Raw genomic sequence first — 22,445 nt, 5'->3', positions numbered from 1 at the left:
GACCCGGCTCGCGGTCGCTGCCCAATCCCCGCCACGACTTGCCTCTTAGAAAAAGCGTTTTAATGGCGGCGTTAACCGAGGGGGCTGGGGGGTCGGGGGGTCGAGCCCGGCTACGTGGGCAGGGCTTCCTCGTCCTCCCGCTGCATCTGGGCGATCAGCTGCTGCCGCTCGGCCGCCTGGCGCAAACGCATCATGACGAGACTCTCGTAGTCCCGTTCCGACACCACCGAGCCCTGCGGGGAGAACGTGCGGGCAGAGGTCGAGGCCCCGCCGGCCCAGAGGCCGAGGAGCTCGGACATCCCGGAAGTCAGCAGAGCCGGCCGGGAGGGCACGGGGGGCAAGCGGCAGCCCCCCAGACCTACCCCGGAGGAAGGAGTCTTCTCAGGGCTACCCACGAGACAAGGACCAGAACAAACGACCACCTGACCGGGCTGCCCGCCCTGGCTGCAGGCCGCCCGTAGCGGGGGCGGGTTCGGGGAGCAGGTCCGGGAAAGAAGAGACCTCGTCCCTCCGCCCGGTCCGCCCCTCGCCCGACGGGATCGCCCCTCTCGCCACCCTCCCACGGGGCGCGTGCGGCGGCCTCGCCGTCAGCCCGGGCCAGGCCGGACACTCGAGGGACGGTCCCCTCCCGCCCCGCCTCGCCCGAGGACCGGAGGTTGTTGGGGTGGAGGGGAGGTGGGGTGATTCACCCGGCCCGCCCTGCCCCTCACCCGGGCACGGGGCCCGGGGCACAGCGCTCCTGGCTGGGTGGGGATGTGTGAGAGCGGAAACAGCGCAGGTGTGTCTGTGTGTGTGCACCGTGGAGAGATGTACACACCTGGGTCTGTGTGTGAGAGAGAGACACACACAATCCCGAGGGGGGCCGCAGAGAGACAGACTCTGCCGGCGGGTGGGTGTGGGATGGGTGAAAGACAGAAAGAGAGAGAAAGAAACCCCGGCAGTGGGGGTGTGATGGGGGTGAGAGAGAAGGAAAGCAAGGGAAAAATAAAGCAATTCCAGCGGCGGGTGTGACAGGAAAAAAAGAAACTCCAGCGGTGGGTGTGAAAGAGAGAGAAAAAGAGAGAGTGAGAAAGAGAAAGAAACTCCGGTGGCGGGTGGGTGACCGGGAGGGAGGGAAGGGGGGAGAGGGAGGAAGAGACAGGGGAGAAGAGAGGGAGAGGATGGGAGAGAGAGGGGACAGAGGGAGGGAGAGGGGACAGGGGGAGAGAGGAGGGGAGAGAGGACAGAGGGAGAGAGGAGGAGAGAAGAGGGCGGGAGAGGGGGAAAAAGGGGTAGGAGAGTTGGGGAGGGGGAGGGGGCTCCAACCCGGGGGGCGGGGCGGCCCCGAGCAAGGCCCCTCCCCGGCCGTGGGCGTGTCCGGGACGGGCGGGTCCCGCGGGGCCGCGACCCAATCCCGCGCCCCGGTTCCGGGGTTGCCGCCCGCGTCAGCGCCCCGACAAAACCCGGCCGGGCCCGAGGCCGCCCCCGCACTCCGCCCCGCGCCCTCCTCCATCCCTCGCCTGGCGGCCCGGCCGGTCCCGGAGGGCGCCCCGGAGGAGGAGGAGGAGGAGGAGGAGGAGGAGGAGAGGTGCGGGGCGATGGAGCCGTGGCGGCGGGGGTCGCTGCGGTCGGCGACGCTGTGGAAGCGGCTGAGCCTGGGCCGGGCCCCGGGGCCGCCGTCGGGGCCGTGGTGGGGGCTGCGGGGGCCGGGCCGGAGGCGGGACGGAGGTCCCCTCGGCCGGGCCGGGGAGCCGGGCGGCCACCACCAGGAGTACAGCGACCGAGAGGTCACCCGAGAGCTCCGGGGCCGAGGCCCCGACGGCCGCCGCCTGCCCCTCCGCCCCGACGGGGAGCCCGCGCCCCTGCCGCCGCCCAAGCCGCCGCGCCTCTATCGCGACAGCTGCAGCTGTCCCAACATCCTGGACCCGCCGCCCGCCTTCGACGCCACCCTGCCCAACGCGCGCTCCCTGGCCGGGCCCCTCCGCCGCCGCGACGACGACGACGACGACGACGAGGACGACGACGAGGAGAAGCCCACCGACGCCCGGCCCCGCCACCGTCCCCCCGACCCTCACCCCTCCCCGGCCGACCTCGACGACCCCCTCCTCTCCTTCCGGCTGGACCTGGGCCTGCCGCTGCTGGAGGAGGTGCTACAGACGCTGCGGGAGCGCTTCCCCCGCGAGCACGGCGGCTGAACCGGACCGGCCGGGGCCCGCGGACGACACCCCGCCCCCGGCCGGGCCGACCGGACGGACCGGGCCGGCCGGGCCCGTCCCCGGGGACGCTCGACCCGCCGCGGGGCGGCCGGCCCCGCCGGAGGGCCGAGGGGTCGGGGCCCGCCGGACGGGCCGGGACCCGCGGACGACGCCCCGCCTCCGTCGGGGCCCGCCGGGCGGGCCGGTCCCGGGTGACGGCCGGACCGCCGACCCCGCAGGGACGGGGGCGCCCGCCCCGCGCGCCGCCCCCGCCTCGCCCCGGGGACCCGCCGCCGGGGCGGAGACGTTAAATAAATGTTCTTGGCAAAAGGGCCCTCGTGAAGGCCTGAGGATGCGGGACGGGGACGGGGGATTGGCGGGGGGACGTCCGGGTCCGGGCCCCAGCCTCCCGGTGGAGGAGGAGGAGGAGGAGGAGGAGGAAGAGATGCCCTGGCCGGGGGAAGGGGCCGACGGCACCTCCCCGAGGCGTGGGGACACGGGGTGCGGACGTGAGCCCTACCTGGGGCAGCGGCGCGTGGCTGTGGCCGTCCTTGCCCGGCGGGTCCAGCGGCCGTCCCTCCAGCCACGAGACCTTTAGCGGGTTATCCACCAGCCCCGCTTCGTTCCGGACGGCCAGCGCCTGCCGGAGGTTGGGGAGGGAGAGGGACGGTCCCGTGGTTGACTCCCCCAGCCCGGTGCGGGTCCGCGACGGCCCCGCCCGCCCCCCGACCCGGGGGGGGGGGGGGGGCCGCGGACCGAGAGAGGTGACGAGAGGCTCGGTTGAGACCTCCCGCCGGGCCGCCGATACCCACCGCGGCCTGGACGGTGGCGAACTCCACCACGGCGCTGCCGGTCTTCTTGCTGGAGATGACCAGGTTGAGGACTTGGCCATACTGTTGGGGCAAGGAGAGGGCGCGGGGGTCGGGGCCGGATTCCCCGCGCCAGTCCCCTACCCCTGCCCCAGTGGAGTTGGTCTGGGCCCCAAGGCACCCGGCCTGGAAGGGGCAGGATGAGGAGGGGTGGGAGCGACAGCCGGGTGGGCCAGACCGTCGGGCAGACGGGACAGCGGGTCGGGGGAGGCCAGCCTCCCCAAGAGGGGCCACTGAGGCAGAGGGACGGGACAGATGGAGAGGGGGCCGCTCTCGGGAGGGTCTACAAATCCAGACTCCAGACCAGAGGCAGAGCGGGCAGGGGGACAGGGGGTCCCGGGGCAGAGGCCGGACGGACCTTTTCCAAGATCCTCAGGAGGACGTCCTTCGAGTAGCCGCCTTGAGTGTGGTCATCCTTCTTGCACTTCCATTTGAGCTGCGGAGAGCCCGGGGGGTTGACATGGTCCCTGCCTTCGGGGTGGGGGCCTCCCTCTAGACCGGAAGCTCGTCGTGGGCAGGGAATATGTAGACCGACGCCGTTATACTGTCCTCGCCCAAGCGCGGTAATCGATACGCTTGAGCGATTGATCAGAGCCTTCAGGGGAACTGTGATGTCCCCAGGGGCTCCCCGGGGGCTGGCCGGTCACAGCCTAATAATAATAATTACGGTCTTTGTTTAGCGCTTACTCTGTGCCGGGCATTGTCCTAAACACTGGGGTGGATACAAGCAAATCTGGTCGGACACAGTCCCTGTCCCAAATGGGGCTCACGATCTTAATCCCCATTTTACGGATGAGGTGACTGAGGCCCGGAGAGGTGACTTGCCCGAGGTCCCACAGCAGGCAGAGCTGGGATTAGATCCTCCTGACTCCCAAGCCCATGTTCTCTCCACTAGATCACAGGGTTAGAACCCCCTCCCCTCTGTCCCCCGTGTTGAGGAAGGGGGAAGAAAGCGGGGGGGGCGCATAACCAGGAGGGATCCCCTCCCGCCCCCACCCCCCAACACCCCGGCCTCACCTTCAACTTTGGGGTCCCTTTGCTTTCTCCGGTTTCGAGTTTCCCTGCAGAGTTAGAGAGCTGGGTTGGATGGGGGGTTGACGCTTCACGCCACCAGTCCCCAGCCCCACCCCCGGCACGATGGCTCGGTCTCAGGGTTCAGAAGCTGAGGCGCACCCCAGAGCGGCTCCCTCACGCGCCGTGGGTGACCTGGGGTGGGGGCCCCCGGCGGGAGAGGGACACGGGGGTGGCTGGGCGCCGGGGGCTCCTCCTCCGACCTCCGCCGGCGGCCGCCTCCTCACCCCTGAGCCGCTGCTCACGCTCCTGGCGGATCTGGTCCTGGATCAGCCGCTGCTGCTCCTCCAGCTGCCTGGACCCTTCCTCTCGCAGCCGCTCGATCTGCGGGGGCCGACGTCGGCCGCGCGTCGGGTCAGCGGGACCCCGGGCCTGGGGGGACGGCCCCCTCTCCGCCCCCCGGCCGCGCACGTACACTCGCGCGCACGTCCTCCCCGCCCCCGGGCCCTGCCCACCTCCTGCTCTAAGGTCCTGGTGTTTCGGGTCTCCTCCTCGCTCCCTTGGGCCTGGGCCTGCCGCTCCCGGGCCTCGAGGTCTGCACAGAGAGAAAGGAAGGGGGCGGCGTCCCAGGGCGGGAACCGTGTCGGTGAGGTGTGACCCAAGCCCGGCTGGGACCCCCGCTCTAAGCCTGGCCGTTCATTCTGGGGCCCCAGCTGGGCAGCAGCGGCCTAATCTACGGGCCTCAGGGGCTTCATTAATAATAATAATAATTGTGGTATTTAAGTGGTCACTGTGCCGGGCACTGTACTAAGCTTTGGGGTAGATTCGAGCTCATCAGGTTGGACTTGCTTCCTGTCCCACATGGGGCTCACAGTCTTAATCCCCATTTTACAGATGAGCTAACTGAGGCCCAGTGAAGTGACTTGCCCGTGGTCCCACAACAGAGGAGTGGAGGAGCCGGGATTACAGTAAGAAAGATAATAATGATGGTATTTGTTAAGCGCTTACCATGTGCCGGGCACCGTACTAAGCTCTGGACTGGACACGGGCAAATTGAGTTGGACACAGCCCCCGTCCTACGTGGGGCTCACGGTCTCCATCCCCACTTTACGGATGTGCTAACCGAGGCCCAGAGAAGTGAAGTGACATGATGATAATAATTGTGGTATCTGTTAAGCATTTACTGTGTGCCAGGCACTGTACTAAGCGCGGGGCTGGATACAAGCGAATCAGGTAAGACACAGTCCCTGTCCCAAAAGGGGCTCCCAAATCCGCACCCTCAATTTACAGACGAGGTGACAGAGGCCCGGCTAAGTGAAGTGACCTGCCCTAGGTCACCCAGCAGATGAGGGGCGGTGCCAGGATTAGAACCCGTGACCTCCCGACTCCCAGGCCCCTGCTCGATCCAGCGGGCCACGCTGCTTCTCCGGCGGCTGGGCTGGTTGGGCTCGCGCCCCGCCAAACCAGTTCCCTGACCCCGGGCCCGAGGGGCACGTGCGGGCGCATGTGTGTCAGCCGAGTGGCCGGTGTGGCCGGGTCGGCGCCGGGCGGAGGCCCAACCGACCGGTAATCCTGCGGTTTGGTGCCGGGACCTGCCCCCGCCCCCCGCCCCGCCCCCTCCTCCTCTTCCTCACGTAAGGCCCGGGTCTCTAGGCCGGCCCCCGCCCCCACCGGGACCCCCGCGGTCCTGCCCGTGGTGCTCGGGCTCAGCCCCGTCCCGAGGCGCACGGCCCGGAGCCCCGGGAGTTCCCGGCTCCCAAGCCTTGCCTCTCGGCCGCTGTCTCCGGAACCGGCCCCAAACCTGCACGGGGGGAAGGGTGGAGCCCCGTGGCGGCTGCCTCCCCCGCCCGCTCCGGTAATAATAACAATAACAATCGTAATCATAATAATGGAATTTCTTAAGCCCTTACTATACGCCAAGCTCCGGGCTAAGCGCCGGGGTAGAGACGGTCAGATCAGAGAAGCAGCATGGCGGAGTGGATAGAGGCCGGGCCTGGGAGTCAGGAGGGCATGGGTTCTAATCCAGGCTCTGCCCCTGGTCTGCTGGGTGACCTTTGGGCAAGTCACTTCACTTCTCTGGGCCTCGGGTCCCTCCTCTGTAAAATGGGGATTGAGACCGTGAGCCCCATGAGGGCCAGGGACCGTGTCTAACCTGATTATCTAATATCTACCCCAGTGCTTAGAACAGTGCTTGGCACACAGTAAGAGCTTAACAGATATCATAATTATTATTATTATCAGACACACTCTCTGTCCCACCCAGGGCTCACAGTTTAGGGAAGCAGAGAAAACGGTACCTCATCCCCACTTTACAGGTGAGGAAAATGAGGCACGGCTGAGTGAAATGACCCGCCTAAGGCCACACGGCCGCCGAGAGACCGAGCTGGGATTAGTGGCGGAGATGCCCTCCGCTCCCGCCCCTCCCCCGGCCCTTCATGCCCTCCCACCCCCTCTATACCGAGCTTGACTTTCTTCCTCCTCTCGTCAAGTTTCTGGGTCCTCTCCGCCGCCTGCTTCCTGGCTCTGCGGACCTTGTCGTAGGCGGCCTGAGGGGAGGCAGAGCGGCTGAGCCAGAAAAGGCCCAACGAGAGCCCTCCTGGGCTCTGCGGGACCCAGTGCCACGAGCACCAGCGGGCTATGCCCAGACCTGTTTCCCGTGCCACGGTGGGCCTCTCGTTGTCCCTCTGGGCACCGGGGGAGGGAGGGTGTCCTATTCTCACCTCGAGCCACTGCCCAGGGAGAGAGATGCTCACGGCCGCAGCACTGTCCCGGAGGGAGACAGCACCCGTTGCTTTGCCCTCCAGACCGGCACCCGGGCACTGCCCTCGCGCCCGGCTTTGGACTTGGGGGTTGGGGTGGCCCGGTGGGAGTCGGGGACTCCCGGGGAGCGAGGCCGGGAAGACTCACCCTGGCGGCGGCGTCGGTCAGCACCTCCAAGGCCTGCGACAGCTGGTGGAAGAGCTCGACTGGACGGCAGCACCGGGAGCGGGGGAGAGGAGCCCCGGTGGGCCGGAGCACGGGCCGAGGAGCCGGAGAGGGAAGAAGGCGGCCAGGGTCAGGCTCTCTTGGGGTCTGGAAGCTAACGGAGCCACCCAGGGCCCAGCTCCGGCCTTCTCCTGTGCCCTCCCACCTGGCAGGGCGGTCCCGGCCCCGCAGAGAGCAGAGACACCCCTCCCCAGCCCCTGAGAGGGCCGAAGACCCCCAAGCTGGGCTCACCTGCTTGCGGGTTGTCGGGGTTCTTGTCTGGGTGGCATGTCAGGGCCTTCTGCCTGTAGGCCTTCTTCACCTGGGGACGCGGCAGCCAGAGGGGGAGAGATGGTCACGCTCCGCCCACCTTTCCGTGGCCCTGCCCCAGGGCACCACGGGCAACCCGGGAGGGTGGGGGGTAACGGTACTAACAGACGCGGTATTTGCTTTTTGTTTTTTCACGGTCTTTGTTAAGTGCTTACTCTGTGCCAAGCACTGTACTAAGTACTGGGATAGAAGCTAATAATTATGGATTTTATGAAGCTCTTACTACGTGCCAAGCGCCGTTCTAAGCGCCGGGGTAGACACGAGGTTATCAGGTGGTCCCACGTGGGGCTCACAGTCTGCGATTAAGTTGTCTTGTTTTTGTCCGTCCGATTAGACTTTAAGCCCGTCGATGGGCAGGGATGGTCTCTATCTGTTGCCGAATTGTCCATTCCAAGCGCTTAGTCCAGTGCTCTGCACATAGTAAGTGCTCAATACTATTGAATGAATGAATCCCCATTTTCCAGATGAGGAAACTGAGGCCCAGAGAAGTGAAGGGACTTCAAAGTCACACAGAAGGCAAGTGGCAGAGCCGGGATTAGAACCACTTGACTACTCTGGGGCCTCAGACAGGGCAGAGGATCTGGGTGACTTGAGAGATCGAGAGATCTAGTAGTATACTAAAAGATCCAACTGCCTTTCCGAAACACTTCCCTCTGGGTTCTCTCTCCTTCCATTTTGTTCTCACAACATCCTTGGGAGGTGGGGGGATGCGTGTGTTATTATTGCCATTTTACGGATGAGGAAGCTGGGGTTGGTGACTTGCCCCAGATCATATAGCAGGCTAGGAGCAGAGCTGGGTGGGAAAGACAGAAGGAAGGAGAGAAGGAAAGGGAGAGGGAAGGGTGGGAAAAAGAGGAGACAAGGAAAGGGAGAGAAGGAGGGGGTTGGGGGAGGGAGAGAGAGAGAGCAAAGGAAAAGAAGAGAGAAAAGGATGGGGAGAGAAAAGGAGAGAAGAAAAGGACTAGAAGATGGAGGGGTTGGGGAAGGGATAGAGGGAGAGAGAGGGAAGGGAGAGAAGGGTTGGGGGATTTGATAATAATAATAATTGGGGTAATTGTTAAGCACTTACTAGTTGTTAAGCACTGGGGTAGATACAAGAAAATCGAGTTGGACACAGTCCCTGTCCCACATGGGGCTCACAGTCTTAATCCCCATTTTACAGATGATTTAACTGGGGCCCAGAGAAGTGAAGTGACTTGCCTAAAGCCACCCAGCGGACAGGTGGCAAAGCCGGGATTAGAACCCAGCTCTTTCTGACTCCCAGCCCCATACTCTGTCCACTACTCCATGGTGCTTCCCTTCCGTTCAGTTTTCAGCAGTGCTGGGTGAAGTCCTGATCTCGCCTGCAATTCAAAAATCGCTTCCCGGTCGTATTAACTGCAGAGGCCAGTAGCAAAATGGAGGGTGATGGAGAGAACGATCTGAAATCACTAGGGTTTCTCCCTTTATTTAGAACGGGACACTTTGGGAAGCATCAGCCTGAGAGAGGTGATCCCCTGAGGGGGAAAAGTGGACGGTGAGAAGCGGAAAGAGTGCGGGCCTGGGAGTCAGAGGACCGGAGTTCTAATCCCAGCTCCGCCACGCGTCTGCCGCGTGACCTTGGACAAGTCACTGGATTTCTCTGGGCCTCAGTGTCCTCATCTATAAAATGGGAATTCAACGCCTGTTCTCCCTCCTGCTTAGATCCTGAACCCCCTGTGCGTCCGACCCGATTAGCCTCTATCTACCCCAGCGCTCAGTACAGTACTTGACCCATAGTAAGCACTTAAATGCCACCAAAGATTACTGTACTAAGTGCTTGGGAGAGTTCAGTAGAAAAGAGAGAAGCAGCGTGGCTCAGTGGAAAGAGTCCGGGCTTGGGAGTCAGAGGTCATGGGTTCGAATCCCGGCTCTGCCACTTGTCAGCTGTGTGACTGTGGGCAAGTCACTTTACTTCTCTGGGCCTCAGTTCCCGCATCTGTAAAATGGGGATTAAGACTGTGAGCCTCACGTGGGACAACCTCATTCCCCTGTATCTACCCCAGCGCTTAGAACAGTGCTCTGCACATAGTAAGTGCTTAACAAATACCAACATTATTATTATTAAAAAAGGTGAGAGACACGTTCCCTGCCCACAATGAGCTTACAATCCCCCTCAGCCTACAGGGGATGGACACGGCGACGGGGGGCACGGGGGGCACTCCCCAGCCCCAACCCAGGCTCTGAAGAGTCCCTGGGGCAGACCAGGGCAGAGTCAGGACCGGGACAGCCCGCTCCTCCGCGTCCCGCTCCCAGCCGGCTGACCCGACGGGCTCCCGGGGCCGTAAACTGGATCCCCGGCTTTGGGCCTGGCCTTCCGGAGTGACTGGTGCTCCGGGTATTTCCCGCCGTCCGGGGCAACGGGCCCCGCTCCACCGGGCCTTCGGCAGGGAGGCCAGCGGGCGAGGGCCGGGGGAGGGGCAGGCCGCATTCCAGCGGCCGCCCTGTGTTTTGGGGAAATAACTTCTGCCCGGAATTACCGCTTCGACAGCATGTTTGAGTGGCAGGAGGGCGGAGGATCAAGTGGGCGGATGAGGAGCGCCCGGATGCCCAGACCTCGACTCCGGGAGCTGCCCCGGGCTCTGGACGAGATCTCCCCAAAATCACTGACCTCTCTTTTTGCCACAGAAGGGCCCAACGGCCCCAGTCCGCTGCGGGTGGGGGGACGGGGACACCGGGGGCAGGGCAGGTCGGAGAGGTTGGGGTGCCATCGGGCACCGGGCGGCTAATCGCCACGGCCCGGCAGCTGCCGATCTTCCGCCGAGCCACGGCGCTTACGTCCGTATCCGTAATGTATTCATTCATATTAACGTCCGTCTCCCCGTCTAGACCATCGGCTCGTTGTGGGGAGGGGAGCACTGGGGCCTAGTGTACCGCCCGGGCCTGGGAGGCAGGAAGACCTCGGTTCTAATTCGGCTCCACCACTTGTCTGCTGCGTGACCTCGGGCGAGGCATTTCACTTCTCTGGACCTCAGTTGCCTCATCTGTAAAACGGGGATTAAGACTGTGAGACCCACGCGGGGCAGGGACTGTGTCCGCCCTGATTAGCTTCTATCTACTCCAGTGCTTAGAACAGTGCTTGGCACATGGTAAGCGCTTACCAAATTCCATTTAAAAAAAAAAGCTTGCCTACCAACTGTTGGCCCCTCCCAAGGGCTAGTACAGTGCTCTGCACGCAGTCAACGCTCAATAAATATGATTGAGTGGAGGGTTTTGCCCCAAACATGGAATATTGAGGGAAAAAGGAGCAGGGCCTGAGAAGCAGAGGGGAAAGACCTAGTGGAAAGAGCACAGGGGACGTGGATTCTAATCCCAATTCTGCCACTTGCCAGCCATGTCACCTTGGGCAAGTCCCTCCTCTGGACTCTAAGATCACTGCAGGCAGAGAATATGTCTATTTATTGTTATAATAATCATAATACTCTACTCTCTCAAGCTTTCAGTACAGTGCTCTACACAAACCAAGCGCTCAATAAATACCATTGACTGACAGACTTGTCGTCTCCGTGCCTCACTTTCCTCATCTGTAACATGGGGACTAAATGCCCATTCTCTCTCCATTCTCTCTCCCCTGCGGACTTTGAGCCCCAAGTGGAATAAGGACTGTGTCTGATCACCCCAATATCCACCCCAGAGGTTAACACATAGTGAGCACTTAAGGAATATCACAATTATTATTATTATCACCTGTATCGAAGAACATTTTAAAAGGGTCAGAGTCACTAGTTTCCACCACAAGCCAGATAACCGTGATAACAACAACAATAATAATAATAATGGTATTTATTAAGCACTGTTCTAAGCTCTGGGGTAGGTTCAAGGTAATCAGGTGTCCCAGGTGGGGCTCGCAGTCTTAATACCCGTTTTACAGACGAGGTAACTGAGGCACGGAGAAATTAAGTGACTTGCCCAAGGTCACACAGCAGACAAGTAGAGGAGCCAGGATTAGAACTCCCGTCCTCTGACGCCCATGCCCGGGTTCTTGCCACTCGGCCATGGTGCGTCTCTAATTTGTAACCTCTCAAGGGGCAGAAGGAGAGGGTGGGATGGAAAATTTCTTTGCGCTCAATCAATATGATTGAGTTATTGGATCGACCACTGAGCAAATGTCAAATCAAAGAATTTGCCCACAGATCACATGCCACCCCGACTCCCTGCCCTCCCCTTTCCCAACTGGTCTGACCCCACAGGATAAAGCCTATGATTTTATTTATTTGTATTGATGTCCATCTCCCCTCGCCCTAGACTCGTTGTGGGCAGGGAATGTCACTGTTTATTGTTGATTATACTTTCCCAAGTGCTTAGTGCAGCGCTCTGCACAGGGTAAGCGCTTAATAAGTACGACTGAATGCCCGAAAGCCCGGATCGGACCAAGAGCTGTCCATCAGCCCCATTTCCGGGTAGGGTCACGTCTTCCCGAAGGCTGAACAACCTCTCCCTCCCCCGGTAATTATAATCATAATTACGGTATTTGTTAAGCGCTTACTAGGTGCCGGGCACTATACTAAACGCTGGGATGGATACAAGCCAGTCGGGTTGGATACAGTCCTTTGTCCTACGTGGGGCTCACAGCCTCAACCCCCTTTTCCAGAAGAGGTAACTGAGGCCCAGGGAAGTGAAGGGACTAAGGTCACACAGCAGACAAGTGGCAGAGGCAGGATTAGAACCCTTGACCTTCTGGAGCCCGGGCCCGGGCTCGAGCCTCACTACTCCAGGCTGCTTCACGTCTGACGTGGACAGAGCGTTGGAGGAGTTACGACTCCTTGAGCAGGCACCACCCTCGCCACCCCCTCCCAGGAACTCGGACCCGGCAAGACCCCTGGAGGAAGATGGGGGCGGGAAATCGGGCAGAGGAGCCAGCCTGGGCACAGGGACCGGGCATCTCTGGTAATAATAATAATGTTGGTATTTGTTAAGCGCTTACTATGTGCCGAGCACCGTTCTAAGCGCTGGGGGAGATACGGGGTCATCAGGTGGTCCCACATGAGGCTCACAGTCTTATTCCCCAAGATGAGGTAACTGAGTCCCAGAGAAGTGAAGTGACTCGCCCACAGTCACCCAGCTGACAAGTGGAGGAGCTGGCATTCGAACCCATGACCCCTAGGCTCCCAAGCCCGGGCTCTTTCCACTGAGCCACGCTGCTTCTCTGCCGGTAAAGCTGGAGGTGACACAAAGTCTGGTGTCCCCACCCAGGGGAGCTCAAAGTGGCCTAGTAGATAGAGCCCAGGCCTGGGAGTCAGAAGGACCTGGGTTCTAATCTGGCGTCTGCCACTTGTCTGCTGCTGTGGGAACCTGGGCTAGTCACTTCACTTCTCTGTGCCTCATCTGTAAAATGGAGATTAAGACCGGGAGTCCCATAGGGGACAGAGATTGTGTCCAACCAGATTAGCTTGCATCTACCCCAGCGATTAGCACAGCGTCTGGCACATAGTAAATGCTTAACATACATCATTAAAATAAATCATTTTAAAAATCTAGGGAGCGGTGGAGGCCTTCCACCCAGGGTTGTGCTGGGCTCCCCTTTCACTAGAGAAGCAGCATGGTGCAGTGGACAGAGCACAGGCCTGGGAGTCAGAAGGCCGTGGGTTCGAATCCCAGCTCAGCCACCTGTCTGCTGGGTGACTTTTGGCAAGTCACTGCACTTCTCTGGGCCTCAGTCAACTCATCTGTAAAACGGGGATTAAGACTGTGAGCCTCATGTGGGACAGAAACTGGGTCCAACCTGATTTGCTTGTACTAATAATAATTATAATTATTATTAGTTATTCATTCAATCTTATTTACCCTGCAGAGCACTGTACTAAGCGCTTGGGAGAGTACAATGCAACAATTACTAGACACATCCCCTGCCCACAACAAGCTTACAGTCTAGAGGACTACTTCTACCCGGCTCTGAGCCCACTCATTCATTCATTCGTGACTTAGTGGAAAGAGCCCGGGCTTGGGAGTCAGAGGTCATGGGTTCTAATCCCGGCTCTGCCGCTTGTCAGCTGTGTGACCTTGGGCAAGTCACTTCACTTCTCTGGGCCTCAGTTCCCTCATCTGTAAAATGGGGATTAAGGCTGTGAGCCCCACGTGGTACAACCTGATCACCTTGTATCCCCCCCAGCGCTTAGAACAGTGCTTGGCACATAGTAAGCACTTAACAAATGCCGTCATCATTATTATTAGTGGAAAGAGCACGGGCTAGGGAGTCGGAGGTCGTGGGTACTAATCCCGGCCCCGCCACCTGTCTGCTGTGTGACCTTGGGCAATTCACTTCACTTCTCTGGGCCTCAGTTACGTCATCTGTAAAATGGGAATGAAGACGGTGAACCCCACGTGGGGCAACCCGATAACAACGTATCTACCCCCTGCACTAAGAACAGTGCTTGGCACAAAGTAAGCGCTTAAGCAACACCATCATTATTATTACCACGTATTATGTGCAGAACACTATGCTAAGTGCTTGGGAAAGTACAGTGCAGCAATAAAGCAATAACTGTGGGCAAGTCACTTCACTTCTCTGGGCCTCAGTTCTCTCATCTGTAAAATGGGGGTGAAGACTGTAAGCCTCACATGGGACAACCTCATTCCCTTGTATCTACCCCAGCGCTTAGAACAGTGCTCTCTCTGCACACAGTAAGCGCTTAACAAATACTAACAACATTATTAAAGAGTGACAATCCTTGCGCTAAATGAGCTCACGGTCTAGAGAGGGTGTGGGAGGGTCCTGCTTCGCTGGGTGGGGATGGAGGGTGGTCATCGTGAGAAGGAGCTTGGCTTAATAGAAAGAGACCGGGCTTGGGAGTCAGAGGTCGCGGGTTCTAATCCTGACTCTGCCAATTCATTCAATACTATTCACTGAGCGCTTACTAGGTGCAGAGCACCGTACTAAGCGCTTGGAACGTACAATTCGGCAGCAGAGAGAGACCATCCCTGCCCAGTGACAGGAACACAGTCTAAATGGGGGAGGCAGACAGCCAACCAAAAGAGAACAAAACAAACCAATTAGTCTGGCCACTTGTCAGCTGTGTGACCTTGGGCAAGTCACTTCACTTCCTCTGTGCCTCAGTTCCCTCATCTGTAAAATGGGGATGAAGGCTGGGAGCCTCACGTGGGGCAACCTGATGACCCTGTATCTCCCCAGCGCTTAGAACAGTGCTCTGCACGGAGTAAGCGCTTAAATACCAACATTATTATTATTATTTCCCTTCTCTGGGCCTCAGTTCCCTCCTTTGGAAAATGGGGATGAAGACTGGGAGCCCCACGTGGGACAACCTGATGACCTTGTATCCACCCCAGGGCTTAGGACAATGCTTGGCACAGAGAGAGCCCTTAAATACCAACATTATTATTATTATTATTATCGTGGTTGGGAGGCCCGGGGGTCGTGGGGGTCCTTGGGAATGGGGTGGTTGGGCTCTGCCCTGTCTGGACCCCCAGGGACCCCCTCGGATGGGGGCAGGGTCCAGGCCCTGATGCTAAGGGACATTTGGGGGGGGGGTCTTCATTCATTCATGCAATGGTACGTACTGAGCGCTTCCTGTGTGCAGAGCACTGTCCTAAGCGCTTGGAAGGTACAACTGGGCAACAGAGAGAGAGCAGAGAGGCTGCCTTCCTTGGGGGAGGTGGGCCAGGGTCGGGGGGGGCACGGGAGGCCTCACCTCCTTGTCGGCCGCCTTCTCCTCCACCCCCAGCAGCGCGTAGAGGTCCAGCTGCAGCAGCTCCTTGCTCAGCGCCATTGCCTGGCCCTCCCCCGCCCGGGGACTACAACTCCCACCATGCCAAGCGCCCTCGCGCATGCGCGGAGGCCGGGCCGGGCGCCCCAGGTCCCAGAAGGCCGCGCGCGCCGGCCGGGCGGCCCCTCGGTTGGCGCAGCGCCCGCTGGGAGATGTAGTCTTTTTCGGGAGGACGGCGCCGTTGGTCCGAGGGCCGTCAGGGCGGGAATGGACTACGTTTCCCGACAGGCTCTGGGGCGCGGGCTGGACAGCCCCGGCGCCCGAGTCCTCCGCTGTCAGAACGGCTGGGGGCGGCGGGACGCGAGGACCTGCCCGACCTGTCGCCGTCGCCATGGAGAGCAGATGCTACGGCTGCGCGGCCAAGTTCACCCTCTTCAAGAAGGAGGCAAGTGCCCAGAGCCCTGCCCACCTGCGGGGGCCTGGGAGGGATGGCTCGGTGGAAAGACCCCCGGGCTGGGGAGGCCGAGGTCGTGGGTTCGAATCCCGCCTCTGCCACCTGGGGACCAGTCACTTCAGAGAAGCAGCGTGGCTCAGTGGCAAGAGCCCGGGCTGGGGAGTCAGAGGTCATGGGTTCGAATCCCCGCTCTGCCAGCCGTGTGACTGTGGGCAAGTCACTTCACTGGGCCTCAGTGACCTCATCTGTAAAATGGGGATTAACAGGGAGCCTCCCGTGGGACAACCTGATGACCCTGTCTCTCCCCCAGCGCTTAGAACAGTGCTCCGCACGTAGTAAGCGCTTAACCAATACCAACATTATTATTCTCTGGGCCTCAGTTCCCTTATCTGTCAAATGGGGATGAAGACGGTGAGCCTCCCGTGGGACAACTTGATGACCCTGTATTTCCCCCAGCGCTTAGAACAGTGCTTGGCACATAGTAAAAGCTTAACAAATACCAACATGATTATTATTAATATCGGGACAGCCGGGAGGGCTTCCTGGAGGAGGGGAGGTCAATCAATCATCATTATCATAATGGTATAATGGTATTTCCCCCAGCGCTTAGAACAGTGCTTGGCATATAGTAAGCGCTTAACAAATACCAACGTTATTATTATTATTATTATTTGTTAAGGTGCCAGTCACTGTACTGGGCACCGGGTTGGTCACGGGCAAATCATTCAATAGTATTTATTGAGCGCTTACTATGGGCAGACCACTGTACTAAGCGCTTGGAATGGACAAATCGGCAACAGATAGAGACAGTCCCTGCCCATTGACGGGCTTACAGTCTAATCAGGTTGGACCCAGTCCCTGTCCCACGTGGGGCTCCCAGCGGCAAACCCCCATTTTCCAGATGAGGTCACTGAGGCCCAGAGAAGGCAAGTGACTTGCCCAAGGGCACATAGCGGAAAAGGTGGCAGAGGCAGGAATGGAACCCACAAAGCAGGGCTCAGTGGAAAGAAACCAGGCTTGGGAGTCAGAGGTCATGGGTTCAAATCCCCATTCGGCCGCTTGTCGGCTGTGTGACTTTGGGCAAGTCACTTCACTCCTCTGGGCCTCAGTGACCTCATCTGGAAAATGGGGAGGAAGACTGGGAACCCCACGAGGGACAACCTGATCACCTTGTGTCCTCCCCAGCGCTTAGAACAGAGCTTTGCACATAGTAAGCGCTTAACAAATGCCATCATCATCATTAATAGTAGTAGAGCTCCCAGGTCGGTGCTCAATCCACTACACCACGCTGCTTCAATCAATGGTATTTATTAAGCGCTTAAATATAATGATGGGGTTTGTTAAGCGCTTACTATGTGTCAGACACTCTACTAAGCGCTGGGGTGGATACAAGTGAATTGGATTGGACACAGTCCCGGTCCCGTGTGGGGCTCACATTCTCAATGCCCATTTTACAGATAGGGTAACTGAGGCACAGAGAAGAGAAGTGACGCACGAGGAGATGTGAAGGAGCGTGATCTAGTGATAGAGTCCGGGCGTGGGAGTCAAAAGGACCTGGGTTCTAATTGCCGGCTCCTCCACACGTCTGCTGTGGGACCTTGGGCTGGTCGCGTCACTTGTCTGGGCCTCAGTTCCCTCCTCTGTAAAATGGGCATTGAGAATGTGAGCCCCACACGGGACCGGGACCGTGTCCAATCCAATTCACTTGTATCCACCCCAGCGCTTAGTAGAGTGTCTGACACATAGTAAGCGTTTAACAAATGCCAGTAAAAATTTTGATGATGATGATGATGATGATGATAAAGAGATGGGGAAGGCATTCCAAGATGGGGAATTGGCCCAGCGGGAAGACAGTCAGAGGGTCCTTGGCTTGGAGCAGGGAGCCGTGGTGTAGCGGGAGAAGAGAGTTCGCCAGTTAAGGAGGGAGGAGGAAGGAGAGAAAGAGGCAGTACTTTAGGATTAAATACGTCCCCCGGGGAGCCGGAACTCCCGAGTTTGAATTCCACCCTCTGGGAGACATTGGGCCAAAGGCGGCCCCTCCGATACCCACCCTTCCCAGAAGTGCTTGGAGATCCCCGAGATGGAAAGCGAGCGCACCCCCTGCCCCCGCTCTGCCCGCAGTGTGGCTGTAAGAACTGCGGACGCTCCTTCTGCTCCGGCTGCCTCAGTTTCAGCGCCGCCGTTCCCCGGGCGGGCAACGCCCAGCACAAGGTGTGCAAGCCCTGCCATGAGCTGCTGACCAGGTGAGGGGGCCTCTACCGGGAGGGATCCGGGTGAGGCGGGGGGCGGGGGGGGCGTACTCTTGCATCCCAGCGCCTAGAGGCAGGTGCCCACGGTGCCACCCTGCCCAGGGCCGGCTCCCTTTCCTACGGAGAATCAATCAGTGGCATACTGGGGCCCTGTTGGGTACCGGGCACTGTCCTGACTACATATCCTGTCCTCAAGGAGCGTTCAATCGAATGGACTCCAGTCACCTAGCTGGGGCCCGGCGGGACTTGGGGGCTGGAGCAAAGGAATCTACGAGAGGAAAGGACTGACCCCCCCCAGGGAGTGGGTCCAGAGGGATAGACCGGAAGCTGCCTGTGGGCAGGGAACGTGTCTGCCAACTCTGTTGTCCTCTCCCAAGGGCTTAATACCATTGATTGATTGATAGGTGATGGAGCAGGGCAGCTCCAACTCAACTTCCAGGCTGAGTTGGAGGGCTCAGAATCAGGCCTCGAACGCCGCCCGGGCCCAGGAGCTCGGAGGGCCCGGCCCAGGATAGGGTGGCTTAGACCATCTTGGCAAAGGGGCGTGGGCTGAAGTTGAGTTTCCGCACGCAGGGGGCCCTCTGTGGCCAGTGCTGCCAGGTGGTCCCCCCCTGAGAACTACAAGAGGTGAGTCCCTGCAGGGGAGGGGCACCCCCAAACCCCAGCCCCCCTCCCCGCTGCAGACCTCTGGGGACTAGACCCCAGGGAGGGATCGAGACGGGGCCAGGAGGCAGCGCTGCCCTCTGCGACACCCACGGCAACGCCCGCTCCGGCCCTGGCCTCTGGGGGACACCCGTCGGGATTCCCATCCTCGGTCCTATTTGCCGGTCGCCTGGGAGGTGGGGACCTGGGGCCCCCGCCCCCGAAATCCGACTGCCGGTTTCCCCGAACCCTCCACAGACGTGTCGCTGAACTGGAGGCCAGACGGGGTCCGGCAGCCTCCAGGCCTGCAGCCCAACTCTCCGCGGACCAGGTCATCGCCCAGCGGCTGGAGAGGCTCCGGCAGGAGAGCCGGCCCAGTGAGCCACCGGGGAGGGGGCGGGGTGGGAATAAGGCGTCATTTATTTATTTTATAATTAATATAAATATATTATATACATATATAATATACTATTATATTAGGCCTGTAATTTATTTATTATGCCCATAACTTATATTAATGTCTGTCACCCCCTCTAGACAGACTTGTTGTGGGAAGGGAATGTGTCTATTGTTATTTTGTAGTCTCCCAAGCACTTAGTATAGTGGTCTACACACAGTAAGCCCTCAATAAATTGGACTGAATGAATGAATAGGGGTGCTCTCCGGACCTGACCGGTGCCCCGGTGCCCCCACAGAGCCCGTGCCCTCCCCAGCGGAGATTGAAGCCCGCCTGGCAGCCCTACAGGCCCCGCGAGGCCCCGTGCTCTCCATCCGGGAGATGGAAGAGCGTCTGGCGGCATTGCAGGGTCATCCACCGCCCACCGAGGCCCCCCGGCCGGTAGGAGTCCGGCCCGGGACCGCCACCGGGGAGGGGGTTGGCCTGGGCGGGGGGCCGTGGGAAGGCAGGCAGCACCCACCGTCCGTCGGTCTGCCCCTTCCCTGAGCTGGTGCTGGGCTGTGGATCCTCGGGTGCCCCGTTCTCTGCCCCGGCCGACGCCCTGTACCCTCTCCCCGTGCCAGGCCCATCAGCCCCCCGACCCCAGGACCCAGGCCCAGCAGGCGGAAGACTTACTGGCCCAGCTGGCAGCTGAGGTGGCCATCGATGAGATCCACGAACGGGTGACCCCACCCGCAGGTAACACCCCACTCCGCCCCCAAGTCCACCACCCCCTTCCCGTTCCTACCTCCCTCGGCCAGTGTCCTAATAATAACGATAACTGGTATTTGTTAAGCCCTTACTATGTGCCCGGCACTGTTCTAAGCCCTGGGGTAGATACAAGTAATTGGGTTGTCCCACTTGGGGCTCACAGACATCATTCCCATTTTCCAGAGGCCCAGAGAAGCCAAGTGACTTGCCCAGGGTCACACAGTGGGCAAGTGGCAGAGCCGGGACTAGAACCCAGGTCCTCTGACTCCCAGGCCCTTGCTCTCTCCACTAGGCCACGCTGCTTCCCAGCGTGTCCTGAAAGGAGCCATCCAAACCAGGGGAGCGGGGCCCCGATAGGGACTGGCCCCGATCTGGAAATGGGGGGCCCTGGGGGGCTTGGTCCTGCTGCCCCCATCACGGGCCCCAGACCCCCAAAACGCTCCTGCCGCCTCCGGAACCGCGGGCCCTTCCTCCCCGCCCCCAACCCGCTTCCCGCCCTGGCCTCTTCCAGCCGCCTCCCCCCAGAACGACCTGAACAGGGGCAGCCCGGGCAGCCGGAGCGGGGGTCCGGAGGGTCCGGGCCCCCGGCAGCTGGAGGAAGAGAAGGGCCGGCTGCTGGCCGAGGCCGCCGCCGAGCTGCGGGAGGAGAACACCCGGCAGGAGCGGGTCCTCGCCCTGGCCAAGCGCCTGGCTGTGCTGCGGGGCCTGGACCCCGACCGAGGTGGGCACCGGGGACGTGGCGTGCTAGAGACGGGAGATGGCGGGGACCCTCCCCGGGTGGTCCCGGGCTGCCCCGGATCGCCCGCCTCAGAGAGGTCTCTTAATTATGGTATTTGTTCGGCACTTACGAGGTACCGGACACCGTTCTAAGCGCCGGGGTGGATACGAGCAAATCGGGCCGGACACGGTCCCCGTCCCGTGTGGGTTCCCGGTCTTAATCTCCATTTTACAGATGAGGGAACTGAGGCCCAGAGAAGTGAAGTGACCCACCCAAGGTCCCACAGCGGACAAGTGGCAGAGCCGGAGTTAGAACCCAGGTCCTTCTGACTCCCAGGCCCGGGCTCTATCCACTAGGCCACGCTGCTTCTCTTGGGGGTGGGGGAGGCCCGGGGCGACGGTGTCGGCCGGACCTCAACGTTGCCCCCTTCCCTCCCGGCCCAGTGACCCTGCAGGACTACCACCTGCCCGACAGCGATGAGGACGTGGAGGAGGAAGAGGCCATCCGCAGGGTGCTGCAGCAGGTGGCCGTCGGGGCTAAAGCCGGGGCTGAGGGGGTGGCAATGCCGGGGAGGAGAAGGAGCAGGGAGTCGGTGAGGGGGGCGGGCGCTCGGGGGCACGGCTGGGCTCGGGTGGGAACGCCCGCCTCCCCTCCCCCCCGTCTCGTCCACCCTCCCGCAGCTCACGGAAGAAGCAGCCCTGGACGAGGCCAGCGGCTTCAACATCCCCGCCGGGCAGCCGCCCCCCAGCCAGCCCCGGCCCCACCGGCCAGAGGTCCAGGTGAGGGAGGAGCGGTGGGGGCGGGGGCCAGGTCCCTCTTAGTCCAGTGCTTTGCACACAGTAAGCGCTCAATAAATACGATCGAATGAATCAATAAATGAATTCCCCCTCTCCAGCCCCCGGGTCAGCCCACGGCCCCAACCTCTTTTCCTCCTCGTTATCCCAGAGCCCGACCCCCATGCCCGCCGTGCCCACTTTGCCCGCCACGCCTACGGAGGAGGAGCTGCCCTGGTGCTGCATCTGTAACGAGGACGCGACCCTCCGCTGCCACGGCTGTGCCGGGGACCTCTACTGCTCACGCTGCTTCCGGTGAGCGGGTGGGTGGGTGGGAGGACACCGGCGCGCGTGGGCGGCCCTCTCTGGACTCGGGGGAGGGCCGGGGGAGGAGGGGATACTTCTGGCCAGGTTGGTGCCCGACAGAGGTCGGACCCTGCTACCCGTTGGCATCTCCTTGTCCAAAGGGAGGGCCACGATGCCTTCGAGCGGAAGGAGCACAGGACGACTGCCTTCCGCGCGCCCCGGGAAGGCCAGGACGACTGAGGCAGGGCCGCCCGGCCGAGGAGGAAACCCAGTCCCGGCCCTGGCCGACGAGTGCCCGACCCGGCACGAAGCGGTGGCTGGAAACTGAGGCGGACCTGTCGGCTCCGGGCACCAACACAGAAAGCCATCTCATTCTCCGGGCCTCGGTTTCTCCACGTCTGGAATGAAGAGGGCAGCCAGCCTAGGAGGAAGTGCCGTGGGGAAGAAGTCCAGGGCCGGGGCTACAGCTGGTCTGGACTCTCTGGCTCCAATAAAATACACCATCCACTCTCCCTGATCCCCAAATAGCCTAACCATCTCTCGGGGGGAATTTTCAGGCAACGGTCCGCTGCCGACCGGTGTTTTCTCCTCCCGCATCTCGTATCCTCCTCCTGAGACTCCCGCCAGGTCTCGGATGTAGTGCCAGTAATCCCGGACCCCTGGAAGCGGGGTACCTTGCCCCCGAAGTAAGGGGGTCAGGGGTTCGCGGAGACCCACACTAGGATGCGGCGGACTTCCGATGCCTGGCCGGTGCTTTTAAAGACCAGCGGTGGTCACGTACTCACTCTGTCCTCGATGGACTGAGGTGGGGGCGAGGGCTCGAGGCCTGGGCAGAGGAGCGGCTCTGGGCCCCAGGAGGAGAGGGTCTCCTATGCGGGCAGGCTGTGGGTAAGAGGGTATCCGTTGCACGGGGGAGTTGACACGATGGAGGATCCAGGCCCAGTTGACCCCGGCTCTCAGTCTGGGTGTGTGCAGGAGGCCCTGCCCGACTTGTGCCCACCTGGCACGGGGCAGCAGCCCCTGAGCTAAGTGCCACCTAGCCTTTCCTCTAGACCTGGCCGGGCTCGGCCGGGGCTGGAGGACTTACTGGGCTGACAGTGGCCGTTGGATACCACCGTGTGCCTTGTGG

At 60.8% G+C, this 22,445-nt stretch overlaps 3 protein-coding genes across 4 annotated transcripts; 2 read left to right on the top strand and 1 right to left on the bottom strand.

Annotated features, from left to right (window-relative positions):
* Positions 1 to 42: 42 nt before the first annotated feature.
* On the bottom strand, positions 43 to 15,138 carry DNAJC17 (DnaJ heat shock protein family (Hsp40) member C17). Its single transcript, XM_029077223.2, has 11 exons — positions 15,013 to 15,138; positions 7,271 to 7,340; positions 6,962 to 7,020; positions 6,513 to 6,600; positions 4,570 to 4,649; positions 4,342 to 4,438; positions 4,061 to 4,104; positions 3,402 to 3,479; positions 2,987 to 3,067; positions 2,695 to 2,814; positions 43 to 233 (listed from the first exon to the last, which is right to left on the bottom strand). The coding sequence occupies exons 1-11, from the start codon at positions 15,088 to 15,090 to the stop codon at positions 111 to 113; spliced, it is 918 nt and encodes a 305-aa protein (XP_028933056.1). The 5' UTR covers positions 15,091 to 15,138; the 3' UTR covers positions 43 to 110.
* C13H15orf62 (chromosome 13 C15orf62 homolog) lies at positions 1,557 to 2,199 on the top strand. The gene has a single exon (XM_001516273.3). The coding sequence runs from the start codon at positions 1,578 to 1,580 to the stop codon at positions 2,172 to 2,174; it is 597 nt and encodes a 198-aa protein (XP_001516323.2). The 5' UTR covers positions 1,557 to 1,577; the 3' UTR covers positions 2,175 to 2,199.
* Positions 15,139 to 15,196: 58 nt separating the features above from the next.
* ZFYVE19 (zinc finger FYVE-type containing 19) lies at positions 15,197 to 21,841 on the top strand. 2 transcript variants are annotated; one of them, XM_029078226.2, is made up of 11 exons: positions 15,197 to 15,472; positions 17,603 to 17,724; positions 18,304 to 18,357; positions 18,631 to 18,749; positions 19,026 to 19,210; positions 19,393 to 19,507; positions 20,031 to 20,240; positions 20,681 to 20,760; positions 20,918 to 21,016; positions 21,183 to 21,325; positions 21,478 to 21,841. In XM_029078226.2, exons 1-11 carry the CDS (start codon positions 15,419 to 15,421, stop codon positions 21,554 to 21,556), a joined length of 1,260 nt encoding a protein of 419 aa, XP_028934059.1. In that variant the 5' UTR covers positions 15,197 to 15,418; the 3' UTR covers positions 21,557 to 21,841. The 2 variants fall into 2 exon arrangements, with proteins under 2 accessions (XP_028934059.1, XP_028934060.1); XM_029078227.2 differs by having other exon boundaries at positions 15,200 to 15,472; positions 19,068 to 19,210.
* The last annotated feature ends 604 nt before the right edge of the window (positions 21,842 to 22,445 follow it).

This window comes from Ornithorhynchus anatinus, chromosome 13, assembly GCF_004115215.2.
Source record: "Ornithorhynchus anatinus isolate Pmale09 chromosome 13, mOrnAna1.pri.v4, whole genome shotgun sequence".
In the NCBI taxonomy this organism is placed as follows: domain Eukaryota; kingdom Metazoa; phylum Chordata; class Mammalia; order Monotremata; family Ornithorhynchidae; genus Ornithorhynchus; species Ornithorhynchus anatinus.
Note: the sequence above shows the minus strand (reverse complement) of the source record. Positions and strands in the feature narration are given on the sequence as shown.

Excerpts from the sequence above, each read along its gene's own strand:
- C13H15orf62 (XM_001516273.3), top strand. The coding sequence starts at position 1,578 with ATGGAGCCGTGGCGGCGGGGGTCGCTGCGGTCGGCGACGCTGTGGAAG.
- DNAJC17 (XM_029077223.2), bottom strand. The coding sequence starts at position 15,090 with ATGGCGCTGAGCAAGGAGCTGCTGCAGCTGGACCTCTACGCGCTGCTG. Across the intron at positions 4,439-4,569 it reads CCAGGACCTTAGAGCAGGAG|ATCGAGCGGCTGCGAGAGGA; the intron begins GTGGGCAGGGCC and ends CGGCCCCCGCAG. Across the intron at positions 3,480-4,060 it reads AAGGGACCCCAAAGTTGAAG|CTCAAATGGAAGTGCAAGAA; the intron begins GTGAGGCCGGGG and ends GGCTCTCCGCAG.
- ZFYVE19 (XM_029078226.2), top strand. The coding sequence starts at position 15,419 with ATGGAGAGCAGATGCTACGGCTGCGCGGCCAAGTTCACCCTCTTCAAG. Across the intron at positions 15,473-17,602 it reads TCACCCTCTTCAAGAAGGAG|TGTGGCTGTAAGAACTGCGG; the intron begins GCAAGTGCCCAG and ends CTCTGCCCGCAG. Across the intron at positions 19,211-19,392 it reads CCACCGAGGCCCCCCGGCCG|GCCCATCAGCCCCCCGACCC; the intron begins GTAGGAGTCCGG and ends TCCCCGTGCCAG.